This window comes from Poecilia reticulata, chromosome 13, assembly GCF_904066995.2.
Source record: "Poecilia reticulata chromosome 13, P_reticulata-male-v2, whole genome shotgun sequence".
Classification (NCBI taxonomy): domain Eukaryota; kingdom Metazoa; phylum Chordata; class Actinopteri; order Cyprinodontiformes; family Poeciliidae; genus Poecilia; species Poecilia reticulata.
Genome location: NC_088842.1, coordinates 19,156,422 through 19,171,285, shown reverse-complemented (window position 1 = coordinate 19,171,285; position 14,864 = coordinate 19,156,422). Strand labels below are relative to the sequence as shown.

At 38.5% G+C, this 14,864-nt stretch overlaps 1 protein-coding gene across 4 annotated transcripts in view; it reads left to right on the top strand.

Annotated features, from left to right (window-relative positions):
• Positions 1-14,864, top strand: part of kcnab1a (potassium voltage-gated channel subfamily A regulatory beta subunit 1a) — a 101,439-nt gene that overhangs the window by 67,820 nt on the left and 18,755 nt on the right. For all 4 annotated transcript variants that reach the window (XM_008425314.3, XM_008425315.3, XM_008425316.3 and 1 more), the window contains 3 exons: positions 8,914-8,951; positions 13,532-13,611; positions 14,670-14,714. In XM_008425314.3, coding sequence (XP_008423536.1) covers positions 8,914-8,951; positions 13,532-13,611; positions 14,670-14,714 — 163 coding nt within the window. The remainder of the gene's footprint in view (positions 1-8,913; positions 8,952-13,531; positions 13,612-14,669; positions 14,715-14,864) is intronic.

Here is a 14,864-nt window from a genome sequence, read left to right as displayed (position 1 = left end):
TTCAATTTATTGATACCTTTATAATTATTTATATGACTACTTATAGTGGCACAGTTGGTAGAGCTGTTGCCTTGCAGCAAGAAGGTTCTGGGTTCGATTCCCGGCCCCAGTCTTTCTGCATGGAGTTTGCATGTTCTCCTGTGCATGCGTGGGTTTTCTCCGGGTACTCCGGTTTCCTCCCACAGTCCAAAAACATGACTGTCAGGTTAATTGGCCTCTCCAAATTGCCCTTAGGTGTGAGTGTGTGTGCATGGTTGTGTGTCCTGTGTGTCTCTGTGTTGCCCTGCGACAGACTGGCGACCTGTCCAGGGTGAACCCCGCCTCTCGCCCGGTACGCTAGCTGGAGAAATGCACCAGCAACCCTCCCGACCACACTAAGGGACAAGGGTGTAAGAAAATGGATGGATATACTTAATTGTCATAATATATAATTTTAGTACTTCTTTAATTATTTTAAACTATTATAATGTATTGAGTTCTGCTCCTGGACAAGGGCTTTTACAGGCATCATCCACCGACTACAATGTTTAAAATAAAAAAATATTCAGCAAATACTTGGAAAATATACATTGTTGTGCTCACATGACCCAGGTTAGTTTAGTCATATATTTGAAAAATTATATTTTGTGTATATTTTATTTAAATTTTGTGCTTTATCCATAGGACCTGTTTTGTCCCTATTCTCAAGAATCACTGTAAAATAAATATTAATTTAAGGATCTCCAGGCTTTCTGGAAGTATTTTTTAGTATTCAACCAAACTTTATTGCATTTTAAATTGGACTCACACTGTTTCTTAATTGAGTAGGTTAATTTGCATTTGGTCTGCTTCAGGCTCTTACAGTAAAAAAAAAATTCTTACCATAAAAACTGATGGTTTTATCTCTATGTAATGATAATTTATTAAACCACTTTTTTTTTGTTTTCATAACTGCAAATTAATTTCTGCAAAGAGTTGTAAATTTTTACCTCACCAAATATTTGACGAGGTCAGGGATATGCTTCAAATGTGCATCTTGAGACTCAAAATTTTGCCCATTCTTCTTTGGAAAGTTGTTCAAGCCAAGTATGATTGGATGGATAACGTGTGAACATTAAGTCAGATTCTGTTTTGGATTTAGGTCCATTTTTGAGCAGGTCACTCTTTGATTTTATTATAGTTCCAGCGGTTTGTTTAGGGTCATCGTTGTGTTGAATGGTGAACTTTCATTTCATGGTCATATCGGAAAAGTTGCATTTTATTCTCATCTGACCAGGACCCCTTCTTTCTTTCTCCTGCTGTTGCTCCTACATGCCTAATGTGGGCAATAAGTTTAAATTAGATGTCCCATGGCTTCTTCTGACCACTCTTCTGTAAAACCCAGATGAGCAGAGTGCATAAATAACAGTCTGCAGATTCTCGCAGCTGAGCTGTAGATCTCTGGAGCAACTCCAAAGTTACCACAGTCCTCTGCTTCTCTGACTAATGTTCTCCTTGCCTGTCCTGACATTTTCGGTGGACGGCCATGTCTAAGACTTGCTGTGTTCATGCTGAGATTAAACTGAAACAGGTGGATTCAATCTACTTATTAGGAAACTTCTAGAGGCAGGTGGCTGCACTCGATTTCATTTCAGGTTAAGCAAGTAAAGGGGAATAAATACAAATAGCTGTAGAAAACATTAAACCATTTTCTCCTCACAATATAGTCAGACATAAAAATGCAATAAAACACATGTAAGTGTGTGGCTGTGTGCAAAAATGTGAAATACTTTAGGAGGGGTGAAAACTTTGCAAGGCTCTGTTATATTAATAAGCACTACTCCCCATCTGGCTGTTTTTCCAGAATGTCAGATTTTAAAATATTCAGAAACGGGACTGAGTTTAAACTCTCTCACTATGGATCAGGAAGAAACTTAATCTCTGCTCACGTTCTGCTAACATCTAAGCAAAACACAATATAATTACACCTCAATTTGCATCTCTCTAAAGATGTAAATTGACTCTGTCTGCTTGAAACCGAATCAGTTAAGCAAAGACCATCCAGAGAGAGGAACCTGGAGGATGGACTGATTGATAGGCTATTAACAAATTCATGAGAACGTTAGAGCAGGAGCAGCCTGCAGCCACTGATAACTCCCTTTTCCTGCCAACACACTGACCACGGGGTTTGCAGTGGCATGCTGTAAACACACACACACACACACACTTAGTAATTGGTTGGAATTATGGAGAGATTGTGCAGAGAGTTTGTTTTTAATGTGAAAGCACATTTTAGGTTGTTGGTGATGCTAACATGAGAAAGTGCTCATGCAGAATTCATGAGCAGTATCATCTCAACCTTTTTTTATTTTCTTTTATTTTTTTATTGTTGTCTCACACACTCAAAACGCATTATTCAGGTCCAGGTCTTCTTCCCTGGATTCTTGCTGCACTGATGCGGCACTGATAATGTATTCTTAGAAAGTTCCCCAAGAAATTCCTGCAGTCCTGCAGTATGCAAGACAGCTGGACGGAGCATGTCACAGTGGCGCTTCTCAAGGAGAGAGATGCCGCATAGGCCACTGTCCTCACAACGTCTCGTTTTCTGCTGTTATCAGATGATATCAGGCTCAACCATCATCTCAGAAGTGTGGTCTATCGAGCGATTTGTTATCCTCTCACATTCAATCGCACCTCTCCTCACTGGCTAAAAACACAAGTAAACATTAACAGCCACAGTGCAGCACCAGGGGACCGGCTAACTAAATGTAAAGTTTTAGCTGCCAAACTCTGGTTGAGTGGACACAATTGCCTTTGGACAGCCACAGCAGGGGTTTTTTCAAATCCAGGACTCGAGGGCCAGTGCCTTGCAACTTTTACATGTGTCTCTGCTTCAGCACACCTGAGTCAAATAATGAGGTCATTAGCAGGACTCTGGAGATCCGCCGCTGTCCCCTGATTTCAGATGAGCGGAATCGGATCCTGATAACAACATGCTGAGGAAGACGCCTAACAACTATGATTTTGTCGAAAGCACTTAACGCATTTACACTACCTGCACTGGGATTGCGATTCAGAGCTGAAAATCCTTCAAATTCTGTTGAATTGCCATACTAAAATCTTTAAAATTATTTAGCATGATTAAATGATTTGTTGGATTTTTTTTATTTTTTATCTTTCATGCACAAAATGGTTTTAATCATGGGAACATACAAGATATCCTGAATCTGTATGCATCTGGTGGTGATCGTGTGCCAAGGTTAGGTTATTTTCAAAGCCACACACAGTTTCCGTCATTTCTATGGTTTAAAATAATTTTATTCAAACACTTTACCAAAAAAAGAAAGAAACCTTATTCAGACCTTGGAGAATTAAGCAGCTGTTAGCATCCCAAAACTGACTGCAGAAAGGACACAGCATGACTGATCAACAGTCATTTTTGGCTTTTTATGCTACATTAGTTAATAGTTGAACAGCAAAAATGTATATTCTGTGCAGCAAGTACTTGAAAACTGATTTTTTTTCTTTCATAAATCTAACAAAACAATAATAAATAAATGTTACAAATCACTTAACTGTGATTAAGCAACGGCAGGGATTAACTTTAAAACTCTTTCAAACCTTTATCAACCTAATTTACATTAGATATCGCATGATGATTGATACGTGTTCAAAGGAAACCCTTTGTGAGGCTTCAGTTTACACCCAACTCTCCTCTGTCAGTTTTTCCACACAGCCTGGTTGCGAACAGCAAAGCTTAGTCATGCCTACTCACTCTGCCTACTCTTGATGATTGTTTTAAGAACCAAAACAGATCAAAGTAGCTGTGGCTGACGTGAAAAGAAAATGACACTTGGCTTTAAAACTGTCTTTCTGACAAACATCTGAACAGAGTGGGGAGTGCATTTGTACTCAGCTACCATGAGTCAATATACGTAAAAGCTTATTTCATTGCAATTACAGGAATAAGTATTTTGGAGATGTCTCTACCAACGTTCGACATCGAGAGACAAAAGTATTTCCCGATTCTTCAAGGGTAATTATGGGAACCTACATGACAAACCTGGCTTTTAAAGTATCAGAGCTCAATGTCTTTGGTTTCTTTTCCCCCTTAAAACAGAAATTAGTTTCCTGTGCTGCAGGTCCTTTGAATTACCTTTGAGCCTTCTTTATGTTTACCATGAATAATAACTGGACAACATGGGAATAGTTAAAAAAAAAAAAAACTTCATTAAACAAACTTAAGGTGATAAAGGAAGCAGGAAGTTCAGCAGGATAAAACTAAAGTCCAGAAGGGCAGGAAACTTGATATTGAGGCTGATGCTGAGCAGAGGATGTGACAGTAATTAATGGAGGCTATTTGTAATGGTAGAAGTGATTAAGTGTGTGGATGTGGGTGAGAGATTAGTCACAGGTGGTAGACAAGACACAGGTTACTGAGGACATCCAGGAACCAAGAGCAGCTCAAACTCAGACAGACATGCAGAAACTTGAGCCACCAGGGGACGAATGATGCCAACAAACACAAATAAAACTAGAATATATTTAGAAAAAGTGCATAAAAATCCTCCAGACTTGAACAAAGCTTTGACCAGGTTCTTTTTGTTCTCAAGGGATAAAATGTACTGCAAGATACAAGTCCTCATGCAGAAGTGAGTTGAGCCTGAAGATCATTTTTGTATCCTCACTTGCGCACTTATTTTCAGTTCAGTTGCATCACTTTGTCCTGTCTGCGCTGCTCTTCAAGCCTTATTGATTTCTTTTTTTATTTCTGCTGTTATATCATTCAACCTTTTTTCTACCTTTTGAAAACCACAAAAATAGTGAACAGTACGCAACATGTTCATTTTACTCTCTACAACGTAAAAAACAAAAAGTCACAGGATGAAAATGTAAGGGCAAAGTCAACAGTTGCTCCTATTAATTAGGGTTAAAAGAACTTAAAAGGATGACACGTTTTGCCAAGAGTGCGCCTTTTTGTAGAATAACTTGTTCATAAGAAACAGTGTTTGTCATAGGGCATGATTTTAAACAATACATATAACAGTTACCATTTTCCCCAGTTGTTTACTCGAAGTTAATTAGAGCTCGGTTGAGTTGAACTCGTCACAGTTTCAGCTAGAGATGCTAAAGTGTCACTGCCTTAACTAAAGCTCCAAAGCAGCATCAAGTGACACCTTCAGCAGTTTCCATCTTTGGCTTGATGTAATCAGGGCTTTAGCTTCCCTCAAACAGAAGGCCAAGCTGGGTCATGAGGAGCAGCAGCCTTGACATTAGAGCTCTGCAGGCTCGTCATCCCACGCTGAGTCTCAAACGGAAATCCGTCAGCAGCGGTTACGTTTCCCCCGCTCCGGCGTCAGATTAGAGAGACGACTGAGCTCTCGCATACATGCAAAAAGCTTGTGCGTGGAAAGTGGTTCAAGGTAGCAACATGTGTTATGAAGCTGCACTGCAGCATTTGTAAGGCCGCGCCGTAATGGCTCTACTTCAAGCTGCATTTGAGGATAACCAAAGCTGCCATGGTTACTGGCGTTAACAATGTCCTGAAGAGACTTTTCCTTCAGGCGCTGACATTGCTCCAGCCCGTCACTCTGGCGAGCTGTGATTGCCATTCTGCTGGTGATACATGTCAAAAATCTGAACTTTCTGTTCCTTATTAGATTGTAGTAATTAGAGATGTGCCCATCAGGTTTTTTCCTGCCGATACCAATACCGATCACCCATGAGGGCCGATCACCAATCACCGATACCGATCACATAATTATTTTTTTTTTTTTATCATAAACACTACCGGTTACATTATGTGGAAAAAGGAACCATGAATTCACCTTAATTTAGACAAAAACTTGTTTTTAATAACTTTTTCCAAGAAGAAAACTAAACAAAACAGGCATTCTGCAAATTGTACTGCTATCGGTAAAACTATCTTTAACAGACTGATAACATATGAAGGCTCTGAAGAGGCTAAATAATGCAAAGAGCCAAAATAAAACCTCTCAACATTGCCAAAAAAAATTCAAGTATAAAACTTAACATTCAAAGGCAAATACAGGATTCATTACAATAAACAATCCTGAGTTACTGAATGAAAACTTCCTGATAGCATGTCGGCTAGCTGATTACTGCTAGTTCTGAGTGGCTGTTTCTGACTGAGCGGAGTAATTATGCAGAGCAGGGAGGAGATCGATTTTTTTAGAGATTATCTGTCTCATGTTAGGACAGCGAAAGTTTTAATACGTATGTAAAATGTATTTTTTTAGGTTAGATGCTGCAGCTTTAAACAGAGGTTCGGTGTGAGAGTCACTACCAGGTGGAGCAGAAGCGGTGCTCCGTCTGTGAAATATTACTACCTGTAGCGTAGCAGCGGTTCAACAGCGAGAGCAGAACCAGCGTCTTACATCGCAGCTCGAAGACTTAAATAATTTTGCGGGTTATTTGTTTAGCTTTCTGACCGTCATGCTAATCCAGGTGAGTGTTTGCAGCTGTGCGCTGCTTTACCTGCTATCTGATCCTCCATATGTCTTTTTTACTGCAGTGAGCCTCGATGTAGCCAAACTCCATCAAGTAAGGCATTGTTTTTATGTCGTATTAGCTTCGTTGTGTTGATGCATTTTGATGTGCTTCAATTTTCCGCCGCAACACGCAAACGTCCCCATTCACTCAGTGCGTTATAGTTCCACATCGCTTAGGATTTGTTGCTGCGCGTTTGCGCAGCGTGAAGGAAAGAGGAGACCAGCTGCACAGGCAGGCTGCGAAATGAGATGCAGGTGATTGGTATCGGCAACAAGAGCCAATGATCGCCGATCACCGATCATGCACTTTTTCACGAAAATCGGCCCGATTATGATCGGTGACCGATCGATCGGCACACCTCTAGTAGTAACGCGTTGCGGCGCAACAGAGCCGGTGTGTCTTTAGGGTGCCATCTGTACAGAATAATGAGCGCCGCTATATCATTACTTATCATTACTTGAGGATGAGATTTTTGTTTTTATTCCATAGTTTTATGAAAGTTTAGAAGTGGAGGTCAGTAAAGTCAGAGAAAGAACGGCCTCTTTGTGTAAAGAGTTCAGCATTTGGATGAGAGATTCAGCAGGATGAGAGTGAAAGCAGAACAAGGGAGGAGCTGATTCGTTTGAGGCATAACCCAAAACAGTGAATACCTAAATTGTTGCATTCTTTGAAGAAAAGGAAAATTGTTTAATATTACGGCTATTTTCTGTTTCCATTTTGTTTTTTGGAACCTTTTGAATTTAGTGACACTTCAACAACAATAGTGAAAACATGTCAGCTAAATGAGACATAGTTAAAGTTGCACTGTTGTAATATTTTTCGATTCATGTGAGGACAGATTTTCCTTCTCAGGTTTTTAGAAGATTTTTGTACCACATGTGACCTGGCATCTACATCGTCATGTTTCTTGCAGCTGCTTCTGTGATTGATGCACTTGAGACACAACACAGATTTTTATTTGTAAGAAATGTTATGAAACAATTATTTATTGTAATGCTACTGAAGTCCAAATAACAAAATAATAAATGGAATAAAAATGTAAACAAATAAAGGGGAGACACTTGTAGTTTGATCAAAAGTCTAAATGCCGCAGTAATGTTGTCTGCAGGAGCTGAATGTAGCTTATTAAACACATTTTTTAACAGATTCCACTTGTGTGTCTGACACCATTAAGTTTTACTAAGTTACTTAGAGGTCTAAACTCTTGAATATTTTAAAGCAATTCTTAAAGAATAACTGAGTCTGGGAGGAGATTACAAACATAAATGCTGTCACAGTTTATGATATTCATTATAATCCATTCAGACACTAAAAAGGAAACAAATAATTTATCTAGCTTATTTTACTTTTTTAATTGTTTTTGGTCAATTGGGCTGGACAGTATTTTGAAATTATCATAATCTCCCATCATCTGTCCTTCTGTCCGCCCATCCATCATCTTCGACTTTTTTGACATCATGTCATAGACGTAACAGGTCCACAAGGGAAACACAAATATCCCTCTCCCCAGCGACAATATCCGGCTCTATTAGGAAAATAAATGTTTGGAGAACGTGGTGAGTAAGTAATTTATCATCACAGCAGCAGAATAATACTGACTTAAAAGAGTTTGAATATTCATTGATAATGTAGGTTCTTGAAATGTCTGGGAAGGTGGCGGTAAAAGATTTGTTCAAAAGAATAATTGAAACAAACTTAACTTACTTTGAAAGCCAAAATCTATAAATAATAATTTTCCATTCAACAAAAAATACCCATAAATGTTCCATAAGCAATTCTCTATGATATATTATTGTCCATTTTTATGAGTTTCTTTATAAAATTTTAAATTTTCTCTGCAGGCAGCATAAATATTTTTGCAGTTTCCAACGCTTTGTGTATTTCTGTGATTCCCTCTGGAGACAGTTTTCAAACCTGTTCTGACATGAGCTGAATAGGAAGCATTTTCTTCCAGGTTTGTATTCACCAAGGAACTGTACAACTGAGGATTTACTGTCTCCTCCTCAAAGTGGAGGATCACCCTTTTGTCTGGCTCTTCTGTTTTGTCTGCAAGGCCCTCAGGGGCCTATTTGTCCAGATGTGCACTCTCCACACACAGATAGGCATATAGTCAGAAAATGGACATAAGGACAGGGGAGACAAGGTCCTCTAAATATGCGCGACAGCGGCAAACAGAAACAGTCACCCGTAAAGACAGAGTGACTAACGGGCGTTCACACAAGGTGATCCCTCAGCCCTCGGAGGCGGCGCTGAACAGGACAGATTCTTCTCTCGGGAGCCTGACAGCCTCCATCGGCTGGTGTGACAATGTAGAGATTAGTTGTGTTTACTGCAGGATGTCAGAGGCAAACACAGAGCAGCACTGACAAAACGACTGACGGTGGAGAAACGGTGATGAAATTCCCAAGTGATGAGAAGTCTCTGTTTCTCCCTCTCCTGCAGGTACATGGGTGACATTTGGAGGACAGATAACAGACGAGGTATGAAAAACATCCCCACCTTTTATTTCCGTTTGTGTGCATTTCTTCTTCAGGGGTTTCCACCTTCAGTCTGACATAAATAAAAAAAATAAAAATTCAGCAAAAAAATCCTCCAAATCGTCGAGTTCCTAAATTATTGGCATAAGTTTTTTCTTTTGGCCAAAATGTGATTTAGACCAAATAAAACCACTTTTGGCAAAAAGATACTTAGGCCATTAATTTAAAAAAGTGATTAAATAATCTTGAACCTAATAAAAATCCCAGCGTCTCATTAAATCTGTGGGTATTACACGTCTTTAAAGTCAAACTCTTTTCTGTTGCTACTTTAAGTACAACCTTGGACTTAGTAGTAATTTGACAATGAAAAATAAAATCTCTTTTCATGTTTCAGACACCTGGCAATCAAAACTACCTATTTAAATCCATCAACCTTTGAAAATAAACAGTTCAACCCCACAGCATAATGCTTCTGCTACCATCATTTACTGTGGGCATGATAATGCTTGGATCAGTTTTTATTTCATGGCTTACCTTTTGGATGAGTCGCCTGAAAGTTCAAGTTTGTTTTCCAAGGTCTGAAAGAGTTCGGCCGCTTTTAAAGAAAAGGATTTTTGTTTTACTGCACATGAGGAGAACACAGCCGACTGCCGTCACACGTAGAACACACCCACAAAATCTTCAGAAAACCTTTTATTCGTCTGAAATTAAGTCAGACGAAACATTTCCTGTTTTATTGCTACTTTCTACATTTATGAACAATGACAGAAGTTCAAAAATAAACTTGTAGGAATATAGAGAAATCTGTGATGTGATCATCATTCAGTCAGATCAAGATCATTTTTAAATGAGAAATGCGTGTATACAAAGTCAAAGTTTGGTCGTTGCATAACATGGAAACTTTCAAAACACCACTGTGCTTTTAGAGGCAAAGGACACACATTATATATGTACATATGTGAACACAAGTCCCCTTCACGCTCTTTGCTGATTTACATTAATATTATTTGATGTCGGGTTCAGGTTCCTGGCCCTGGTCATCAGATCCTCGTACACATAGTGACAGAAAAGCGAGCAGAGCTGATCCCGGAGGACAGAGAAAGAAAATGCTTATGTAACCGAGTCATTTTTCCTACCTAAAGGCTGAGTGCCGTCTAGTTACATGATGACCTCTTGAAATGCTGCACCCTTTTTCACTCCATTATTCTGTATGTCCCTGGTGCCTCAACGCCAGTGTCACTCATATTTCTCAGTGACTTCAGGCGACGTGAACAGCAGAGAGTTATGAGGGAAAAGCTTGTTAGCGCACACCGAATCAGTGCACATCTGTGGAGGGGGGGGAATTCAGAAAAAAGCATATCCAGATTTTCTTTTTAGTGCAGCTGACAGAAGATCTGTACGTAAGTAAACATTTGCTCCGTTTCTATTACAAATGTGAGTAAAATATTGTTGATATTTGCTAATGTAACGACCCCCCCCTCCACAATTTTACAATTGAGGTGTTTCGATTAAGGAATGCAATTAAAATCATAATTAAGAAATGAGATGAGATATATTTACGAGAGCCACGGCACTATTGGTCATCATTTATGTTGGCATCTTAATGAGGCGTTGCAGCATCAAGCCCCTTATTGTTAGGAGTGGCTACGTATGCAGCGTTTTTGGAAAACTTTAGTTGGCAATTTTGCAGAAGAGCTGGATTCGAAAATTTTTAATGACACTTTTGCTAATCTGAACTCTTGTCCAAGGAGATCAGTGTAGCTACAAACTAGTGAGATTCATATGAGGAAAAAAGTATTTCCATCGCAGTTTTGTAAAATACAACAGTTTCGATATAGAGCCCAAAACGCACTTCACCCGAGATCAAAAATATTTGATCAAAAAACAGGAGTTTTTACAGAACTGTTGACAACCTTAGTACAATAACAACCTCTAAAATTAGTTAATCTCTATTATAGTAGATAATAGAATTACGGTCTTTTTCCTCTGTGCGACTTTACCAGAAATGTTTTCATGTCACCAGTTTCTCTTTTTTTAAGAATTACTTCACTGAGGTTCCAAGTTTGCTGAGTTGGGATGAAAAACTGTCACTAATCTGCCGTTATGAATGTCTGTAAAACATTCAGCTTTGGTAGGAAGTTAATAAAAAGTTCTCATTGCATTGAAGAAGAGGCCTCTGTGTTGCGTCAAATGTAAAACGAGAAGTCGTGGATTACTTATTGGGATTTATTGGAAACTCTGATCAACCTACACAATAAAAAAAAGGAATTGATGTGATTGTTTGTGGAAGACTTAATGAATCCAAAGAGCTGCATGGCGTTCGGTCAGGTCATGTAGTCCCAATTTAACATTGCATAGTTGAATATAATTAATGCCACGTCCCATAAATTACACTGTATGTCATTAGTAGGATGTGTAAACCTCTTATGAATAAATAAATAACTTGCAGTTAATATTTAAAAAGTACTTCACCTAAAAGTCATTACTCATAGTTTTTAAAGTCTTTTTTGTGTGTGTGTATTTAAGTATAGTTCTACTTTCATATTCCTGGTTTCCAGACAGAAAGTTCAAGAGTGTGTGGGTAAGCAAGTATACATTGCTTACTCATTCAAAAAGGTCAAAACCAGATCTATAAATTGCATAGTGAGTTTTAGAAAGCCTTGGTGCTGCAGCTCTGATTCTGCTGCAGCCTGGAGTTTGGAGGTGAGGAAGCAGCTCCGTCATAAAGTCCTCTCTCGCTGCTGTGTGGGTAGGATGTGGGAAGCCGTGGCGGCCTTGAATCTGGGGTTGTGAGAGAAGAAAAAAACGTTGGTTTTCATTGTTCTCCCTCTGTCTGTCATGCTTTTGTTTTCCATAAACCTTTGCAGACCAGGAAAAACAAGAAGCCTGAGGTGTTGACAACATCATATTTCTGAAACTTTAATGACTCACTTATTTACCAATGAGAGTGGAAAAGCATGGCTTTTCAGTTCATGCATTTAGCTAAGAGCATCAATTTGTACAAAAATGTAAATGTAATACATTATAGTAAAAACCCTCTGGCTCTCCAGGCATATATTTTTTACAGTTTCCGACAGGGTTTGGCCTTTTAGTCACATAAAGGACAAGTTGCCCTTTGGAGAGTGATTCTAGTCATTGTCTCAGCCTTTGTTTCTTATTAAGTCTTTACAACTCTCACCTTCACATTTATCAAGTTGACACGTTTAATACCGTTGTGCGTCTTGTGCACTTCTCTCTTTTTTTTGTTTGCTTCATTTAACTTCCATCATCTCGCTAACTTTTAAATTACCTTCTAACATTGGACCTTTGTGAAAAGAAGAGCTAGGTGTTCCTTCCCTGTAGTAATGATCACTCTCTGGTACCCAGAGTACTGCGTGCCTCTGACAGAAGAACCGAAATTCAAACAGTTCATTTTCTCCGTCCACTCATACTTCTTCACTTAACTAGTCTCTCTTTTTATACAATGTATTTCTTTTTTATTTATTCTGCTCTACCTGTCCAAAGGGCTGTCCAGGACTCAGAGACTCTTACCGAGTCACTTAATAGTGAGAACGTTGTTCTTTTTCTCAACTTTCCCTGAAAAGTGCTACACTTCCATTAATACTCAGGCAGTCTCTGCATATGGATGGACTTTGAAAGCAGTGGCCATACTTAATATAAAGTAATTAAAAAAAAGTTTAATTATGGATCATTGAGCTGGTCATAGATTTGTATAATGTTGTAACCCTTACTACGTACTGATTCAAACCCCCAATGCAAATTACGTTTTTTAAGCAAAATGTGAAAGCTAGCTGCTGTTATCCAAAAACAAATCAAACAGGAATAATTAAAGCAACTCAACAAAACTAATGAAAGTGGAGTTTCTCCTAATTCAACACAAAATTACACAATCTCTTAATGTCAAGCACCTTTAGCACCTAGAAGATCCTTCATTGCTGTTGTGATGTCTAGCAAATGCGATTGATAGCCAGACATGACCTTCTGGTAAAGTTCCTAAATCTGTAGATTTGAAGTGATGTTGGGAAAAAAAAAAAGTTGACCAAAATTAATCCACAGCAAAGCAAGAGACTGAAAAATTCCTACAGAAAACAACTACATGAATTCATTGTTTCTAAAACTTGTTAAAGCAATTGGTTCTTAGTTTTCTTCCATTACCCTGTTAATTGACGCCTCTTTATTTTCCATGACCGATATTTTTTTTCCACACTTTTGGTAACTCAATAAAATTTAAGTTGCAGCAACTTCACAAGTTGGGCAACAAGCAGCAAAACCTTATTTTCTGTTTGAGGAATCATTATTTCCTGAAGTACGTTCATGTGTTTTCAGCGGCTGTTGGGAGGGCGAAGCTCTGTTACTAAACTCTGTATTTATGCTGAAGATCGCTATAAAAATAAGTTGCATAAATGAGTTACTTTAAATAGTATTCATGCCCTGCAGAAGCCTCCCAGCTTATATGCACCACTAATGTTTAGATACAATCTACTGTGTCATGCTTTTATTAGTTGCCCTAGTTTTCAAGGTTTTATTAATGTTTAATTCACTCTCTGGAAGAACTTTTTTATCATTTCTCTCCTCTTTTGCAGGTTGCAGAGCAGCTAATGACCATCGCCTATGAGAGCGGAGTCAACTTGTTTGACACAGCCGAGGTTTACGCAGGTGGCAGGTGGGTGTTGGGTGAACTTCAGAGTTTGAATGAAGCCGAGCAAACGCCAGTTAAATATTTTACTTACTGATGTGTGACTGTGGATTGGAGGTTATCTTTTTTATTTTAATTTGAAATTTACTGTAGGTTTTAGACGCACACATAAGAGAGTTTCTGATTTCTGGGGGAAACGCACATGATACATAATACACTTTAGCAAGTGGCTTTCTGTTCCTTGTGAAATGTTTATTTAGAGTCATTTTAACTTTGATAGCTTAAGTAAGGATATTGTTTAGCTTTGAAGGTTAAACTAATAAAATTACTTTTGGTCAAAAATGGAAAAAGACCATAACTTGAGATAATATACTCATCCGCTATGCTTACACTGCAGCGTACACAGTTCAGGCGAGCTGGAACAAACGTCGCAGTATGTTTCTAATAGCATCTTTTAAACATTTTTTCATACAGTCACATTCCAGACACAAACTTTAATGTATCTTATATGGGTTTTTTTAATAATAGAGAGCAGCACAAGGTACTACAGGACTTTTAGACATGGATGGAAAAATTCATGTTAACATAAGAAGTCATGTTTTACAGTATGAAGCCCTGCAGAGGACCCAGTAAAACACAGTGTTGGCAGCGTCATGCTATTCTTTCTTCATCAGGAACAGGATGCAAAATACCTGAAACTGGGGCAGAAGTTCACCTTCCAGGAGGGCAACGACTCTGTACACAATGCAATGACCCAACTAGAGTCCAGGACTAAATCCAATTCAGAATCTGTTAAAACATTTGAATGGAAATGTTTCACTTTACAATTATGTACTGGTCTTTCACATTCACTTATAAAATAAATACAAGTAACTGATGCAAACATGTTAACAGGGGATGAATTACTTTGAAACGCGTTGAACATGGAGTAACATGGGGTTTCCATAAAATCATTAACACTGTAAACATTGTTGCCCTGTCCGGTTTAACAGCAGGAAATCGCATCAATGTTGATGTTGTGCTAGAAAGAGTTCTGGCTTTAAAATGCAGCTTAATAGCCCCGTCTCGTTTGTGTTGCCTTGCAGGGCCGAAATCATTCTAGGAAACATCATCAAGAAGAAATGCTGGAGGTAATGAAGACATTAATGTATCGGATTGAGTTAATAGTTCAGTGTATAAAGAGACTCGTATGTAGAAAGACAACATGCATGCTGAATGTTCAGAGTATAGCAAACATGATCCTTGCTATATTTTTGTGTTGTAATTTAAAGCTAGATCTT